Raw genomic sequence first — 18,519 nt, 5'->3', positions numbered from 1 at the left:
ATCACAACCAAAATACCCAAATAAGCAAATAAAAAAAGATAGATTATTATTGCAAGACTCTGTGGTAGTTGAGTAAGAATGGCCCCGCAGGCTCATATATTTGAATGCTTAGTTACCAGGAGGTAGAATTCTTTGGTAGGCTTAGAAGGGTTAAGTAAGATATGACCTTGTTGGAGGAAATGTGTCATTGGGGTTTGAGATTTCAAAAGACCACATCGGCCCAATCTCTCTCCCTCTCTCCCTGCTGCCTGCTGATCACAATGTAGAACTCTGAGCTACTTCTCCAGCACCATGTCTGCCTGCATGCCTGCTATGCTCCCCACCATGATGATAAAGGACTGAACCTGAAACTGTAAGCCAGCCCTAATTAAAAGCTTTCCTTTGCAAGAGTTGCCTTGGTGATGGTGTCTCTTCACAGCAATGCAACAGTGACTAAGACAGACTCTTAACTTCTGTCTTTTTATAGTCTCATGCACTTCCTCCCATGCAACACCCTCCTGGGCCCTGGCAGTGACTCATCTGTTCTGTGGACTCTAATTTCATCACCTCAAGGAAACAGGGCAGAAAGAATCATTCAGTGTACTAGGCTTGGCATTTGACTTCAGTGAACTCAGCTGCCTGGAGGTTCATCCAGATTTTCATATATCGACAGTTTTTCCCATTTTATTTTTTAGTAAGGAAGTTTCCTTAGACCCAAAGGCACTAGGTTATTTCTAGCTTGGGACTATTATGAATAAAGCTGTTATGAATACTATAGTTTGCTGTGTAGATTCTCATTCATCTTGAGTAAGTGCCCAGGGGTATAAATGCTAGGTTGTTTGGTAGCTGTATTTTAGTGTAGACTGCCAGAATGTTTTCTAGGTGGCTGTGTCACTCAGTCCTACCAGCCATGTGTGAGTGACCTAGAGTCTCCATTCCCACCAGCATTTGGTGCTGTCATTCTCCTCTCACTTGGGCTATTTTGGTAGGTATGCAGTGCTATCTCCTTGAGGACTCACTATTTATTTGTTTGAGACAAGGTCTCATTATGGAGCGTTAGCAGGCCTGGAACTCACTCTCTAAACCAGGCTGGCCCCGACACAGAAATCCTCCTGCCCGAGTGCTGGAACTAAAGGTGTGCACCACCATCACCCAGCTGAGATTTTAGTTTTTATAGTGTAGTGTAGATTTTGGTCTTTTATTGGCTCTGGGCTTAAAGAGTGCTTCCTCTTGGTGTGCAGAGCTAGTGCGCGCTTGCGCCCTCCCTCCCTCCCTCCCTCCCTCCCTCCCTCCCTCCCTCCCTTCTCTCTCTCTCTCTCTCTCTCTCTCTCTCTCTCTCTCTCTCTCTCTCTCTCTCTCTCTCTCTCTCTCATCTCCGTAAGAATCTTTTGCAGAGCACAAGTTCTGGAAGGTCAATTTAAAAAAATGTTTCCTTTTAAGAATTATTCCTATCAGAGAGAGAGAGGGGTGGGTGGGTGGGAGGTGGGGAATTACTCCTTTGGAGGCAAGTATGCCTAGGTCCCAAGTGTCCCTGGTTTTTTCTCTACTAAAAGATAAACAGTTGAACATTTTATACATGATTTCACTATCCACTTTGAGTTTATTTTCTTGTATAACACCCAAGACTCCTGGGGCTCGCCTTCAGCTGCAGCAGTGGCCTTTGTTACTAGGTTTTCTCATCACTGATGTGCCCTGTGCCTTTGGTAAGCCAGCTGTAACTGTGAAAAGATTTCTAAGCTACTCACTCTGCTCTGTAGATATGCGTAGCTCTCCTCTCTGAGCTTCGTCTTAGTGGTCACAGCTATGAAAAACCTGAAGCCAGGTAGTGAGACTCATCCTGGTTTTCCTTCCTTTGCTTTCGTTACTATAGTCCCTTTGCCTCTCTGTATGCCTACCATTATTCCTTACATGTACTAAAAATGTTAGTGGAACTTGTTTTTGATAGAAATACTGTTAAGCCTCTATGTCAGTCTGTAAAGTGTCATTTTGTTAGTCAGTGTTCTATCACTGTGAAGAGACAACTCTAACCGTGGCAGAAAAACAGGATGAGTCTCACTACCTGGCTTCAGGTTTTTCATAGCTGTGACCATTAAGACGAAGCTCAGAGAGGAGAGCTACGCATATCTACAGAGCAGAGTGAGTAGCTTAGAAATCTTTTCACAGTTACAGCTGGCTTAACAAAGGCACAGGGCACATCAGTGATGAGAAAACCTAGTAACGAAGGCCACTGCTGCAGCTGAAGGAGAGCCCCAGGAGTCTTGGGTGTTATACAAGAAAATAAACTCAAAGCGGACAGTGAAATCATGTAAAATTCTTATAAAGGAAAGCATTTAATTGGGGCTTGCTTACAGTTTAGTCCATTGTCATCATGGTGGGGAGCATGACGGCACACTGGCAGACATAATGCTGGAGAGTAGCTAGGAGTTCTACATCTGGATCTGTAGGCAGCAGGAATAGAGAGACACTGGGCCTGGTGTAAGCTTCTGAAACCTCAAAGCCCACCCCCAGTCACACACTTCCTCCAACAAGGCCACACCTACTCCAACAAGGCCACATGTCCTAATCCTTTCAAACAGTGCCACTCCCTATGAGCCCATGGGGGCCATTTTCATTCAAACAATCAGTCATTAAGGAGCTAAATATTCCAAACAAGGAACATACACAGTTTCTCCATCTACTTAGATCTTTTACTTTATTAGTTTTTGTAGTTTTTATTGTATGTTTTATACATACCCACACATAAACAATCACATACATATTTAATTTTCTGTGTGTTTGGTAATATGCACATGTGAGTGAGGTGGGTGTCATCCTCAGTTGCTTTTCCAGCTCACTTTTCAAGTGTTTTGAGATGAGATTTCTCTATGTAGCCCTGGCTGTCCTGAAACTCTGAGATCCTCCTGCCTCTGCCTGCCAAGTGCTGGGACTAAAGGTGTGAACCACCATGCTCAGCTCTATCTTAGTTTTTGACACAGTATCTCTCACTGAGCCTGGTGCTCAATGATTTGGCTAGACTGGCTGGCCCTGGGATCTGCCTGCTGGGTTTCTTTTTTTTCCCCTCTCCAACTCCCCACCCCCACCCCTGGGGTTGCAGGCATGTGTGTGATAGTGTTAATAATTCAAACTCAGGCCTTCTGTTTACCATGTCCAGCACTTTGCCCACTGAGCCATATGTCTAGCCTGCTATATAGATTTTTGGATTTACATCTAAGCATTTAATTTTTGTGTAATTATAGGTAGTACTGAAATTTGAAGAGAAATATAATTTTTTTTTGTGTTTATCATGTATCCACCAACCTTGCTGAACTACATTAATAATTCTAGATTCTTACCTTGTAAATTCCTGGAGATTTTCCCACTGATGTAATTATACAAATATAGTTTTATCTGTTCTGTCCTGAGCTGTACATTTTCACTTTTTTTTCTAATAATCATGTGCAGGCTAGACCTCCCATCAATAAGTTTAGTAGAGCAGAGACAGACATTTTTTCCTTGTTCCTGAACTAATAAGGGGCAAGACATTTGGCTTTTGTAAGGAAGTATACCATTAGCTTTAGTTGTATGTGGGGTGTGTGGGTACACTCTTTAATGAGTTGAGGAAATTCTCTTCAATTTTATTTTCTGAGATCACCTCCCTCCCAAGAAAAAGAAAAAAGAAAGAAAAGAAAAAAGTAAAGTGTGTGGGTGAGTAATGAATTTTATCAAATGTTTTCTTTGCATCAATTGCTATGATTAGGTTACAATGATTCCATTTTGGACACCAAGCAAGCACGGCAAGAGAAATTCACTCAGTCATGGCGTGTATACGTTTTATATACACACACATACATGTATACATACTGAAATTCTACTTGCTGGGATTTTGTTGAGGACTTTTGTCTACATCTCTATAAAGTCCACCAGTCTGTACTTTTCCTTTATTTGTACTATCTTTGGTTTTATGTCAGAGCAATGTTATTTTCATAAAATAAAAGTTTTACTTCTTTTTGCTGTCTGGAAAAGAGTCTAGAACACTGTTTTTTTTTTTTTTTTTGGTTTTTTTGGTTTTTTGAGACAGGGTTTCTCTGTGTAGTTTCAGTGCCTGTCCGGATCTTGCTCTGTAGACCAGGCTGGCCTTGAACTCACAGAGATCCGCCTGGCTCTGCCTCCCGAGTGCTGGGATTAAAGGCGTGTGCCACCACTGCCCGGCTTCATTTCTTTCTTAACATTTCAAATTCTCCAAAACAAAACAAAACAAAACAAAGCAAAACAAAAAAGCCAATCTGGACCTACAGATTTCTTCTGAGGAAGACTTTTTTGTTTGTTTATTTTGAGGCAAGGTCTCTCTACATAGCCCTGGCTGTCCTAGAACTCACTATGTAGACAAGGATCTCAAATTCACAGAAATCCACTTGCCTCTGTCTCCCAAGTGCTGGCATTAAAGGTGTGGGCCACCATACCTGGCTCTGAGGAAGCTTTTAAATTATGAATTCAACTTCCTTAACAGTTTAAAGGACTATTCAAACTACTTATTTGAGGAACTTCTACATAGCTAAACACATGAAGTTCCTGGAGTGTGTGATACTTCTTAACTTTATCCTACACTTTGAGCTATGCACTCCTCTATCTATCTAACAAATAACTCCACATTTTGTCTTGTTAGGTTAATCACAGTGAAAATATGCAGTCAAAAAACTGCAGCTCTGGCAAAGAACACCCAGAGTTTAACAATTCTTGCCAACATTCACCTCACCACAACTGTATACCCCACAAGGAAGTCAGAAGTCTGCATTGGCTCAACTGGTCCCTTTATCATGGGCTCCCCAAGACCATACTTAAACCTCTCAATGTTACCAGATGACTGTGGGATGTTTAAATACTGTTAGCACATGATCACAAGGCTGAGGATACACAGGCTGAAGAGAGAGGAGCAGGATAGAGAGATACTTGTCCTTAATGATGTTGCTGGGCTGCTGAACCGTATCCAGGAGCCACTCCATCTGAATTTACAGGAAATAAATAGTCTTAGTGGTTGAAAATCTGAAATTATTTGATACAGGGTGGGTTGAGATAGTTTGCTGAAGAGAAATTGGTTCAATTCATCTGTGTTGTCATCTCTGTGTGGTGTGACTATTTACAGCACTCTCTTATTACCTTTTTGTGTCTCAAGAGCTAGAATAAGTCAGTCTTGTTTGTTACTGATGCTGGTAGCTTTGTGTCTCCTGGACAGTCAGTCTTGCCAGAAGCTTGTCAATATTATAGATTCTATTTTTTATCTTATGACTCAATATTTTGTCTCCGGTCTTAAGGCACTTAAGAAAGCTTTTATTTTCTAACATTAGCTGTGGACATGGCTAGATCTCCTTTCAATTGTACCAGTTTTTGCCTTAGGAATCTTAAGCTGTGTCTGGTAAATACACATTTAAAGACTCCCATGGGTTCCTGGTGAGCTGACTTATTCTGGAGTATATTCCCCTTTGTCTCTGACAATTATCTCTGCTCTCATATTTACTTCACCTGTTACTAATATAGCTACTTCCACTTTCTCTCCTCGTCTTTTTCAGATAGGGCTTCGCTGTGTAACTATGGCTGTCCTAAAACTCACTCTGTAGACCAGGCTGGCTTGAAACTCACAGAGATCTGCCTGCCTCTGCCTCCCAGGATTAAAGGAGTGTGCTACCACTGCCCGGCTTCCACTTTCTGTTATTAATGTTTACATGTTATTTTCTCAATTACTTCACTTTCAATCTCCCTATATTGTATTTGAAGTTTCTTGTAGACTTCTCGTAGCTGAGATATATTATTTAGTCTTCTCCGCTTATCTCTATCTTTTGATTGAGCTTTCTATTACATATTATTATTACTGACATACAAAGCCCAAGTCTATCATTTTTTCCACTTCTCTCCTTTCCTTCTTTCCTGTGCATGTGTCTTACGAGAGCTCATTGGCATTAGCAAAAAACTCTACCATTTATGTCAGCCCTTTTAAAAGGCTGTATTTTGAAATAGTGCCTCCCCTAAGTGACCCAAAGAGACTGTGATACTCCTGTGTCTGCCTCCCAAGAAGCTGGGACTACGGAATGCATTACTCTGCCCAGCTTCCCTGCTGCCTTTTGATTTAAACAATTGTTAGCCTTAAATTTGATTTATATATTGTTTCTGGTGTGTCTCTTTATAAGATCTTTCAAGTACAGCACACGGTATTATCCCATACACACATAACTAACCACTGTCTACTAGTACCTTTGTTTTAACCAAACCTAGTACAGTTTAGAGAACGTTCTTTCTATGATGTCCCTTCATCGTCTATGGTTTAAAAGATTTCCCTTTGCCTACACTGATACCTACACTGAGCAGGATTGCTTCAACCACAAGACATACTTTGTAACACTCAACAGTGTGTCAGAGTCATCTTCATTTTAGCATGTTTTTCTTTCATTACAATGCTCTGAGATAGCTTTTTTCATTTCATTTCCTACAGACATTCTTCTATGGTAGATCTGCAATTGACAAACTTATTTATCTGACAATGCCTCGATTTTTCCTTCATTCCTGAAAGACATTTGTGGTAGGTAAAGAATTCTAGGTTAACAATTTTTTTATTCAGCTCTTGAAAAATTTGCCACTTTCTTCTGGTTCCCATGGTTTCTTTTGAAAAAAATATTATGTATATGCACGTATATATGTGGACCACATGTGTGTAATACTCATAGAGGCCAGATAAGGGAGTGGGAACCCTCTGGAACTGGAGTTACAGATGACTGTGAGTTGCCACATAAATGATAGGAACTGAACCCCAGTCCTCTGCAAGAACAGCAAGTGGTCATAACCTCGGAGACATCTCCCCAGCCTGTTTTATGGTTTCTGATGAGAAATGTCTCTTGAATTCCTGTGTCCCACACTCCAAACACCCTGGGGTTTTAAAGTTTTCTTTTTCTTTCACTTTCAGAAATTTGACCATACAGAGCGTTCTTTGCTATGGATTTATTTGGTGTTATTTTGTTCGGGTTGGCTTGGCTTGAATCTGTACATACCGTCCCCCTGATCCTCCTAATCTATCAAGTTTTCAGTCATTTTTGTTTTGAGTATCTTTTCAGAGACACACTCTTTCCCTTCTTTTAGGACTAATTAAACATAACTACTTTTGTTATAATCCCACAAGTCGATTTGGTACTATTCATTTTCCCCCCAGCCGACTTTTTTCCCCTGCAGTTTCAAAGCCAGGGTTTAATGCCTCCGAGGCAAATGCTATACCACTAAGCCACATCCCTAGTCTATCTCTGCAGTTTAAACTGGGTAGTTTCTATTGTTTTAAACTTTAAAAAACAAAACAAAACAAAACAGAAGATTTATTTTTATGTTATGTATAGGTGCTTTGCCTACTTGTAGGCCTATGCACAACATGCATGCAGTATGTACAAAGGCCAGAAGAGCAGTACATTCCCTGAACTGGAGTTAAAAGAAGGTAGCTGCCATGGAAGCACTGAGACCTGAATACAGGTCCCTGGAAGAGCAGCCAGTGCTTGTAACTTCTGAGCCATCTCCCAGCACCAGCTTTTGTGGTTTAATCATGTCAACTGCCATTACTTTTCTCAGTCACACCTCTATCGGACTTATTAATTTCAATTATTATACTTTCAGTTCTAAAACTTCTTTTCATAGTTTTTGGTAGTCATACCTTAGGTTTATTTATGTAAACAGCACAGGAGTACCCTGGCCTCAAACAGGTAACAGTCCCGTGGTCACATCAGTCCTTTACCACTTAGAGAGTCTTCATGTGGCTGAGCCTAAGCAGGAGCTGGAGGTGGAGCTGGGAGCCGAGAAGACTAGCAATTCATGCTTCTCAGTTGTGGGTGGGTGACGCAGGCATGCTGACTGAGCTTGTGACTGATACCCTTTGGAGTCTAGAGTTTTCGCACCCCTGTGGACTTTATGAAGACACACATCTCATGACCTTGTTGGCTTGTACCTTCTTTAGCTATTCCTCCTTACAGCTCTTGGCATATGCATATTCCTCAGGAACTCAGGGTCTAACTCCTTAAAGAGAGCTAAGTTTTTATGACTGGAGTTTATTTAAGCTACTACTGTATTGTGTGTGCTATGTGGTTCTTGAACTTGGCTACATGTGCTCCATAACCTGCTTTTTCCATTTCTTTTGCTAACACTTTAAGACATTTCACCTCAATAATTCTATCTTTTCCATCTCAGTGGCCTTTTGCTTTTGTTTCAGGCAGGGTCTTACTCTGTATCCTAGGCTAGCTTGGAACTCACTTATCAGCCCACGCTGCTGATCACAGGAACCTCCCACCCCCATTTCAGCCTCGCAAGCACTGGGATTACAGGTGTAAGCCACCACACTCAACCTCTTGTTCATTCAGTGTACAATCTTCCTGGTCTAGGTACACGGGAACCCAGGCATTTTGAGGACTATGTTGTGAAACTCTGGATTGCATTTAGGCCTCTACTTTGGTGGGCTTCCTCTGCTTCCAGTATTCTAAGTGGGAAGTGGTGGTTCCATTTCTTTACTGCTAAGTGATGCTGGGAAAATCTTAGTCTAGTGGTGGTGGATATGGCACCTCTTTTTTTCTGTAGTGTAGATGGGGTAGTCAATCTTTTGTCCTCCCCCCCAAGACCTATTTATTTATATACTTTATGCATTTGGGTGTTTTGATGCATGTACATCTGCACACCAGAAGAGCCATCAGATCCCATGGGACTACAGTTATATATAGATGGTTGTGAGCTGCCAAGTGGGTACTGGGAATTGAATTCAGGACCTCTGGAAGAACAGCCAGTGCTGCTCCATCTCTCTAGCCTCTTCCTGGTTGTTTTTGAAGTAGGGACTCACTATGTAGCAAACTGGCCTGAAGAACCGGTACTACAAGTGTGTGTCACCATGAGCTTCTGTCCCTCCTTTTTCCATTTCTTTTTCTAATACTTTAAGACATTTCACCTCAATAATTCTATCTTTTCCATCTCAGTGGCCTTTTGCTTTTGTTTCAGGCAGGGTCTTACTCTGTATCCTAGGCTAGCTTGGAACTCACTTATCAGCCCACGCTGCTGATCACAGGAAACCCCCTTTCCTGGTAGGGCTGGGGATCTAGCCTAGGTCCTGTGGAAGTCAGACAAGCACTTTATCAATGTCCTAGCCTAGAATAGCACCCTATGGCCCACAGATCCCTAAGGACTCTCTGTTGCATCAAGGTGCCCCTTTCCTGGGACTCTGGCTTCTTTTTTAGCTGTACTTGGCAGCAGGAAAGTTAAGCTAGTCTATCTCCTCAGGAGCAGAAGTTAGCTACCAGGTTAGTCTCAAACTCACGGCAATTCTGAGTCAGCTGGGACTCAGTGCGGGGACTCCAGTCATTAGTCACATGTCCCACTTGATTCCACCCTTTTTTAGATCACAACATAGTCCTCCATCTTAAAATACTTCACCATAGTATGTTCAGCTTTTGGGAGGCAAATTAGATTTCATTGTTAAGTAAAATGCTATGTCTACTGTGGGATGTATGGCAAATGTGTTGCTAATTAATCAATAAAACACTGATTGGCCGTTGGCTAGGCAGGAAGTATAGGCAGGGCAAGGAGGAGAATAAAGCTGGGAAGTGGAAGGCTGAGTCAGAGAGACACTGCCAGCCGCCACCATGACAACCAGCATGTGAAGATGCCGGTAAGCCACGAGCCATGTGGCAAGGCATAGATTAATGGAAATGGATTAATTTAAGCTGTAGGAACAGTTAGCAAGAAGCCTGCCACGGCCATACAGTTTGTAACCAATATAAGTCTCTGTATTTACTTGGTTGGGTCTGAGGCTGTGGGACTGGCAGGTGAGAGAGATTTGCCCTGACCGTGGGCCAGGCAGAAAAACTTAAGCTACATATGTCCTTATAAGTAAGGCAAGTTCTTGCTTAGATGAAGTTTAAACAATTAGTCTATAAATCATAAGTATAGGTTTATAGTGCTGCTCGTCTACTCCAGGAACACAGCTTTTCATTAAAATACTCAACTAATAGGACAACAGCAATTTACTACAAATGAACGCTGTTAAGAAAAAAAAAACACAAAAAGGCATTAGAGACAGAATTAGAATAAACTTTTCCCATGAATCTAAGCTTTGTTATGTGACCTCACAGTGTGATTCTTCGTGAATGCAGACATGCTTCAGATGTCTTGAAACCCATCCCCACCAAAGACTGGCCTTTATGATTTCAAATACAACACCACCGAGAGAGGAGAAGCTCCCTGAAATGGCTAGCTTCAGATAGAGTGTGCATTTCTACTTGAAGACAGACAAAAGGGTGAGGTGATTTCTCACTGGTGTTCTGGGTGACGGGAAATGCATGTTATCAATCTGTAACTACTGCTCCTAACAAGCACGAGCTGGTGCCTGTAGGAAACACATTTAGAATCATTGCAGGCTATCTCATCAAGGATAGATAAGTGGATCTTACCAAGGAAGATTTCTTCATTGAATAAACCAGTGTCACAGAATTACCACAGTTAATTTCTGAATTTGAGTTAACTGAAGAGCACCAAGTATTAATTTAGTATTTACTAATGAGATTCTGGGTCTACAGTGCTATGCTAGCTGATGCACAGGGCCCTTGCCTTGGCTCTACTTCAAACAAGGAGCTTTTCCAGCCACTGTTTTCCTAGGTTTCTGCCACCGTTATAAGCTGGTCTCACAGGAGGCAGAAATTCAGCGTTACTTCAGTAAGCTGCTTTCTCAGTCTTATTTCCTCTTTGGATAAAATACAGAATATAGTAATTCTAATCATCTATGTGCAGTATATCCAAATAATATACATAGAAGTGTATTCAGAAAACTAACAGTTTGGGCTGATTAGATCAATGAAAAAATACGATAATATAATTTTTACCCATTAAAGACAGCAGGATTCTCAAACAGTGATACTGCACATAGATATACTGACACATGCAGGCTACTGGGCTTCAGAAGACAATGCAAGAGCCGGACAGGAAATACACATCAGAAGAATTTCAAAGAAAAGCAATTGTTCTACTTTATTATATTCAAGAACTACTAAAAACATAAAAGTTACAGAATATAAACCAGTCAATACAATGTTAAGGACTATGGAGTACAATGTCTGTAAGCAAATGGATGAGGCCCCTCACTTACTTACCTCCTCTACATTGGAAGCAGTCTTGGCAGAAGTTTCCATGAAGATAAGTCCATGCTCTCGTGCAAAAGCTTCACCTTCTTCTTTTTTCACTTCTCTCCTAGATTCTAAGTCACTGAACACAGGAGAGAAGGAGTTATATTAGTAACTAACCCAGCACAAACAGAGGAGTCAGTCAGTGGAAAATGCACCATGGGACTTGACACTGACCGTTTTTTCCACCATGTCATACATGCATAATTAGCTACATTATTCTTGGGTTATGAAGGTCAAAATGCTTGAACTACATTGCCTACTTTCAAGTGACTAGAATTCCAGCAGAAAAATATTCCAAGTCCGAGTTCCAGAATGCTAAGTACTTACAGCAGTAGCAGGAAGGCAGCTACTGTATAAGCACTCCATCTTCAAACACAGTGGGTTACCAAAGCAGAAAGTCACTTGGCTAACAGTTTAAACAAGGAGGACTGACCTGAACTCCTCATCCACTGGCCACGGTGCCTGAGTTTCTAAGAATGTGATCAAAATATCTGCTATTCAATTCCCTGAAGTTATAGGAAACTTTGTAAAATCCAAAGTGTTAAAGAAACATGGATTGTTTATCTTGGTTTAACTCTCAGTTTCTCCTTACAGCAAAACCACTGGGCGATGTGTAGGGACAGACAAAACTCTAAGCTACAAGGCTGGGTGTCTCCTTGCAGTTTTTCCTAAAGAACTGGATCAGTGAAGGAAGAGTCTCTTCAAGTATGTTTTATTAAGTTCAAAGCCTTTGCTATTACTGTTTATGTAAACGCACTCACATGGTTGGCCAGTCGTCTCTCACCCAGCACAGTTATTCGGAGGAGCTCATCAATAGTTCATTCCTGTTTTTGCTTCCTGGACACCTCAAAGTGACTAGTTTTCTTTTCTTTATTTCTTCCTTCCTTTTTTTTTTTTTTTTTTTTTTTTTTTTGCTAAGAGCTTCTGCTACAGTATACTCCACTGCTATAGACTCTAAGTGAGAGCACCAGGTAATCTAGTGAAACTTCTTCTCACTTGAATGTGACTTTCAGTTAGGCATTTTCCTCCTAATGCTAGGAAGCTGACTAAAGTACTAATGTGATTATAGCAGCCTTCTTATAAACCTTGCTGGGCACAGTGGCACATACCCACGGTCCCAGGACAGAGGAAACTGACAGAGGGGCGGTCACTGAAGTTCAAGGATAGCCTGTTGTCTACAGAGTAAGTTCTAGGCCAACTATAGAGACTTTGTGAAAAAACAAAACCAAACAAAAACGACCAACCAGACAACTCCGCCATTCAACAACACACAACAATAATAATCTGAAAATCTGTATTAGTAAGACAAGTAGATCTTCCAATTTTGTTCCCTATGTCAAAGTTGCTATGGTTAGACTACATTTTAACATTAAAAAAAATTCTAAACTCAGATTCTGACTAAATCCCTTAAAAATACATAAAATTTTGGTTGGGATTAGAATAACTTTTAAGAGAAACCTTGAAAAACTACCATCTTGCATAATCTAGATGTGGTGGCTCATGCTTGTGTTCCCAGCATTTGAGGGGTGGAGGGAAGGGGATAAGAGTCATTCTTGGCTACAGAGTGAGTTTGAAGCCAGCCTGAATGTGGTAGTTTGAAAGACAATGGCCCCCAAAGGGTATGGCCTTGTTAGAGGAAATGTGTCACTGTGGAGGTGGGCTTTGAGGTCTCATATATGCTCAGTGTGACACACCACTTCCTGTTGCCTGCAAGTCTAGATGTAAGAATTCTCAGCACATTCTCCAGCACTACATCAGCCTGCACGCCCCTATACTCCCAGGTGCCATCCTCCCTGCCATGATGATAATGGACTGAACCTCTGAAACTGTAAGCCATGACCTCAATTAAATGTTTTCCTTACAAGAGTTGCCATGGTCAGAGATCCACAGCCAAGCACTGGATTGATCTCCAGAAGTCCAGTTGAAGAGAGGGAGGAGGGATTATATAAGCAAGGGGTTCAAGATCATGACCAGGAAACCCACAGAGACAGCTGATCTGAGCTTGTGGGAGTTCACAGACTCTAGACTGACAGCTAGGGAGCCTGCATGGGACCGACTTAGGCCTTCTCCATGTGGGTGACAGTTGTGTAGCTTGGTCTGTGGGGCCCCTAGCAGTCAGACCAGAATCTGTCTTTGGCGCACGAGCTGGCTTTTTGGAACTTATTCCCTATGGTGGGATGCCTTGCTCAGCCTTGATGCAGGGGGGGAGGAACGTGGTCCTGCTTCAATTTGATATGCCATGCTTTGTTGATTTCCATGGAATGCCTTACCCCTTCTGAGGAGTGAATGGGGGGGGGGGGAGAGTAGAAAGGAGGTAGGGGGAGGGAACAGGAGGAGGGGAGGAAGGGGAAACTGTGGTTGATATGTAAAATAAATTTAAAAAATTAATTAAAAAAAAAAAAGAGTTGCCATGGTCATGGTGTCTCTTCACAGCAATAGAAACCTTAAGACACTGAGATACATGAGACACACATAGTCTTAAGACCCGTGAATGTGGCATAGCTCTCCATTCAGTCTGTTCACAACATTCTCTTCTTTTTAGTACTAGAGGGATCTGTAGTAATGTCACTGTTTTATTTCTGATTCTGATGTGATCCTTATCTATTTTACTTATTTTTCAAAAATTATTTTTTGTAGCCAGGCATGGTGGTGCACATCTTCAATCCTAGCACTGAGAAGATTGAGACAGGAGGATGGCCAGTTACACAGTAAAGATCTTGTTCTCAATCGCCCCAAACAAAAGCACTAGCTTCTGATGCCACTGTTTCCCTTTATTCTTAGCTTACACTGTTGTTTTAAGACAGGGTCTCACTGTGTAGCCTGGAGTGTCATGGGCCTGTGATCCTACTGTTTCAGCCTTGTGCAGAGTGGGACTGCAGGCACACACCGCCACACTCACCTATGTTCTTAGTTTGATAAAAAGACACAATTCCCCCCAATATATGTGTTCAGTGTTATAATCTCCCTCCATTGCTACCATATTTCACAGTGTTTCAAAGACTGTAGAGACAGAGGTTTATTTGTGGAAACAGATAATAACGTTGTTACTAATAGCAATGCAGGAGGTGTGAACTACAATTATCATCCTGCGAATAGTCTTCGGTGGTCAGCTGCCTGTAAATTCATCTGGTGGCATTCCTTATCTAAATATGTGTGGTATTCTGAGTTCTCTTTTGGACTGGATATATAGCTAACTGGTTTCTTTACTAATTAATGAAAGAAAAACTTAAACAAGCTTGTTATTAAATGACTTCTATTTCTACCATTTAAAAATATGATTATTCTCCAGTCAGGAGAGCAGGTAAGCTAAACACAGATTTTCACCTTTCCCTCCTCCCTCCAAATCCAATCCCCCAGTCTCATCCCTAGCTCTGCAGCAGACCACCTGCTGAGGCCACCCTTTCCCTCTACCCCCATCTCCAGTGGATTACACAGATCTTCCCCTCCATATTGCTTTATCCCAGGCCCCAATTCCAAGAGGCATTCCTAGGCTACTCCAGCAATGGAAGCATGTAGGCTAACTGCAGCTCTTCATTCTCCCTCTATTCCTCAAAATCCAGCTGGGTTGCTCCCATTCCCAAGGAACTAAGCAAATCTGGTGGAACACCCTGTTTTCCTCCCTCCTGTGGACCCCTCAGCCCTCCACTAGCCCATCCCCATTCCTAAGTGTCAGCTCCCAGTATCTAGAAACACATTTTACCTAGAACCTACAGTGCCCACACCTAGCAGGATCCCAGAGGAATTTCCCACCAGGCAACACACAGCCACCACACTCTCCTAAGAACCAGAGAGAGCAACAGAAACCAAGGAACAAAAAACACCCACCAAACAAAGACCAGACCGGATATCAGCACCTAGAATTACATCTAGAATCTTTCCAAACCCAGATGCCTAGACGACAGCATGAAAATATGATCAATAACAGCCCAAACATTATGTCTCCACTAGAGTCCAGCAACAGTTGAAACACACACACACACACACACACACACACACACACACACACACACACAAAAGACCTTCAAAAAGCCCTTTATGAATATGATAGAAGTCCTTAAAGAGGAAATGAATAAATCTCTTAAAGAAATCTATGGAAACACAAACAGTGGAAGGGAATAAATAAAACTGTTCAAGACATGAATATCAAAATAGAATCAATAAAGAAAACCCAAACTAAAGGAAATCTGGAATGAAAAACATAGGAACTTGAACAGGAACCTTAAAAACAAACCTCCCCAACAGAATGCAAGAGATGGAAAAGAGAATCTCCAACATTGAAAATATGACAGAAGAAATGGATACTTCTAAGAAAACGTTAAATCTAAAAAACTTCTGCCACAAAATATCTACGAAATCTGGGTCATTCTAAGAAAAAAACCAAATCTGAAAATAATAGGAATAGAGGAAGTAGGAAAAACAAAACAAAAACAAAAACAAACAAACAAAAAAACCCACAGGTCAAAGGCAAAGAAAATATTTTCAACAAAATCAAAGAAGAAAATTTCCCAATCTAAAGGACATGCCTATAAAGGTACAAGAAACATAAGAACACTAAATAGACTGGACCAGAAAAGAAAGTCCCCTTGGCACGTAATAATAAAAATACTAAATGTGCAGACCAAAGAAAGAACATTAAAAGCTGCAAGGGAAAAAGACCGAGTAACATATCAGAATGAGTAACATATCAAGGCAGACCTAATAGAATTAAACCTGACTTCTCAATCGCAATGGAGAGTGTAAAAGCCAGAAGGTCTCTAATAACTGTGAGAGACCCCAATGGCAGCCCACACTACTTACTATACCCACCAACACTTTCATTCATAATAGATGGAGAAAATAAGGCATTTCATGGCAAGATTAAGTTTAAGTAGTATCTATCTAAAATTCAGCCCTACAGAAGGTGCTAGAAGAAAAACTCCAACCTAAAGAAGTTAACCTCATCCAAGAAAACACAAGGAAGAAATATTCTGAGACCAGCAAATCAAATGAGGGGAAACACTCTCTCTTTCTTCTCTCCCTCCCTCTCCTCCCCCAACCCACCCCCAGTATCAATGGTCTCAATTCCCAAATAAAAATACACAGACTAACAGAATAGATGTGAAAACAGGACTCATCCGGCTGCTGCATCCAAGAAACACGTTAACATCAAGGATAAGATCACCTCAGGGTCAAAGGATGAAAAAAGAAGATTCCAAACAAATGGACCTAAGAAGTAAGCTGGTGTAGCCATTTTAATATCTGACAAAATAGATTTCAAACCAAAACTAATCAGAAGAAATGGAGAAAGACACTACATACTCATCAAAAGAAATACCCACCAAGAGGACACTGCAATTCTTAACATCTATGCACCAAACACAAGAGCACCTGAGTTTGTTAAAATAAACATTACTACAGCTTAAATCACATATTGATCCTCACACGCTGATAATGAGAGACTTCAATACCTCACTCTCATCAATAGACAGGCCCGACAAAAACTAAACAGTGAAATGCTAAAGCTAACTGATGTTATAAACCAAATAGACCTAACAGGTATCTACAGAACATTTCACCCAAACACAAAAGAATATACCTTCTTTTCAGCACCTCACAGAACTTTCTTCAAAATTGACCCCATACTCAGTCACAAAGCAAGTTTCAACAGATACAAGAAAATTGAGATTACACCCTGCATCCTATATGACCACAGATTAAAGCTGGATATCAACAACAACAGAAACCTTACCAACTCATAGAAACTGAACAACTCTCTTCTGAATAAAAAAATGGGTCCAGACAGAAATAAAGAAATAAACACTTCCTAGAAATGAATGCACAACATACCCAAAGTCATGGGACACAATGAAGGTTGTTCTAAGAGACAAGTTCATAGCACTAAGTGCCCCCACCCCCAACAAATTAGAATTATCTTACTAGTAACTTAACAGTACATCTGAAAGTGCTAGGAACAAAGAAAGAAAGGAAAAAAAAAAAAAAAGAAATCATACCTCAAAGGAGTAAATAGCAGGAAATAAACTCAGGCTAAAATCAATAACATATAAATAACAACAACAAAACCAATACCAAAAAAATCAATTAAATAAGAGTTGATTCTTTGAGAAAATCATTGAGAAACACTTACATAAATTAACTAAAAGGAGAATATCCAAATTAACAGAATTAGAAATGAAAAAGGGAGATATAACAACAGATACTGAGGATAGAATTTTAAGGACATACTTTAAAAACCTGTACTCCATAAAATTAGAAAATCTAAAAGAAATGGATAATTTTCTCAAAACTTACCAAAGTTAAATCAAGATCAGATAAGGAATTTAAAAAGACCTAAAACCCCTAGTAAAACAGAAGCAGTTATTCAAAATCTCCAACCAAAAAAAAGCCCAGGGCCAGATAGATGATTTTAGAACTGAATTCTACCAGTTTCAAGGAAGAGTTAACGTCAATACTCCTCAAATTATTCAACAAAGTAGAAACAGAAGGAACGTTGCCCAATTTGTTTTATGAGGCCACAACTACCTTGATATCCAAACTACACAGAGACATTAACAAAGAGAATGAAAGGCCAATTTCCCTTATAAACATGGATGCAAAAATTTTCAGTATTTTACTTGCAAACCAAACCCAAGAACACATCAAAAAGACCATCCACCATGATCAAATAGGCTTCATCACAGAGATGAAGGGATGGTTCAACATACCAAAATCTGTCAGTTTATATGTAATCCACCATATAAACAAACTGAAAGACAAAAACCATGTGATCATCTTATTAGATGCAGAAAAAGCCTTTGACAAAATCCAACACCGCTTCATGATAAAAGTCCTGGAGAGATTAGGGATACAACATATTTCAATATAATATAGGTGATTTACAGCAAGTCCATAGCCAACACCAACTTAAATGGAGAGAAATTCAAAGCAATTCCACTAAAATCAGGAACAAGACAGGCTGTCCACTCTCTATCTATTCAATATAGCACCTGAAGTCTTAGCAGAGCAGTAAGACAACTGAAGGAGATCATGGGGATATAAATTGGAAAAGAAGTCGTCGAAGTATCTTTATTGGTAGATGTTATGACAGTATACATAAGTGACTGTCTTAGGGTTTCAATTGCTGTAAAGAGACAGCATGACCGCAGTAAATTTTATAAGAGAAAACATTTAATTTCAGTGGCTTACAGTTTCAGAGGAAAACATGGTGACATACAGGCAGACATGGTGCTGGAGAAGAAGCTGAGAGTTCTACATCTTGATCAATGCACAGAAATGAACTGTGACACTGGGCATGGCTTGAGCATAGGAGACCTTAAAGCCCAGCCCCACAGTGACATATTTCCTCCAACAAGGCCATACCCCCTAATAGTGCCACTCCCTTTGA

The 18,519-nt window shown here is 40.7% G+C and overlaps 1 protein-coding gene across 1 annotated transcript in view; it reads right to left on the bottom strand.

The window, feature by feature from the left end:
- Rab2a (RAB2A, member RAS oncogene family) overlaps positions 1 to 18,519 on the bottom strand; it is a 90,010-nt gene that overhangs the window by 15,662 nt on the left and 55,829 nt on the right. The window contains exon 6 of the mRNA XM_059253832.1: positions 11,106 to 11,217. Coding sequence (XP_059109815.1) covers positions 11,106 to 11,217 — 112 coding nt within the window. The remainder of the gene's footprint in view (positions 1 to 11,105; positions 11,218 to 18,519) is intronic.

Source organism: Peromyscus eremicus, chromosome 2 (assembly GCF_949786415.1).
Source record: "Peromyscus eremicus chromosome 2, PerEre_H2_v1, whole genome shotgun sequence".
Taxonomy (NCBI): domain Eukaryota; kingdom Metazoa; phylum Chordata; class Mammalia; order Rodentia; family Cricetidae; genus Peromyscus; species Peromyscus eremicus.
This window is presented reverse-complemented; position numbering and strand designations above follow the sequence as displayed.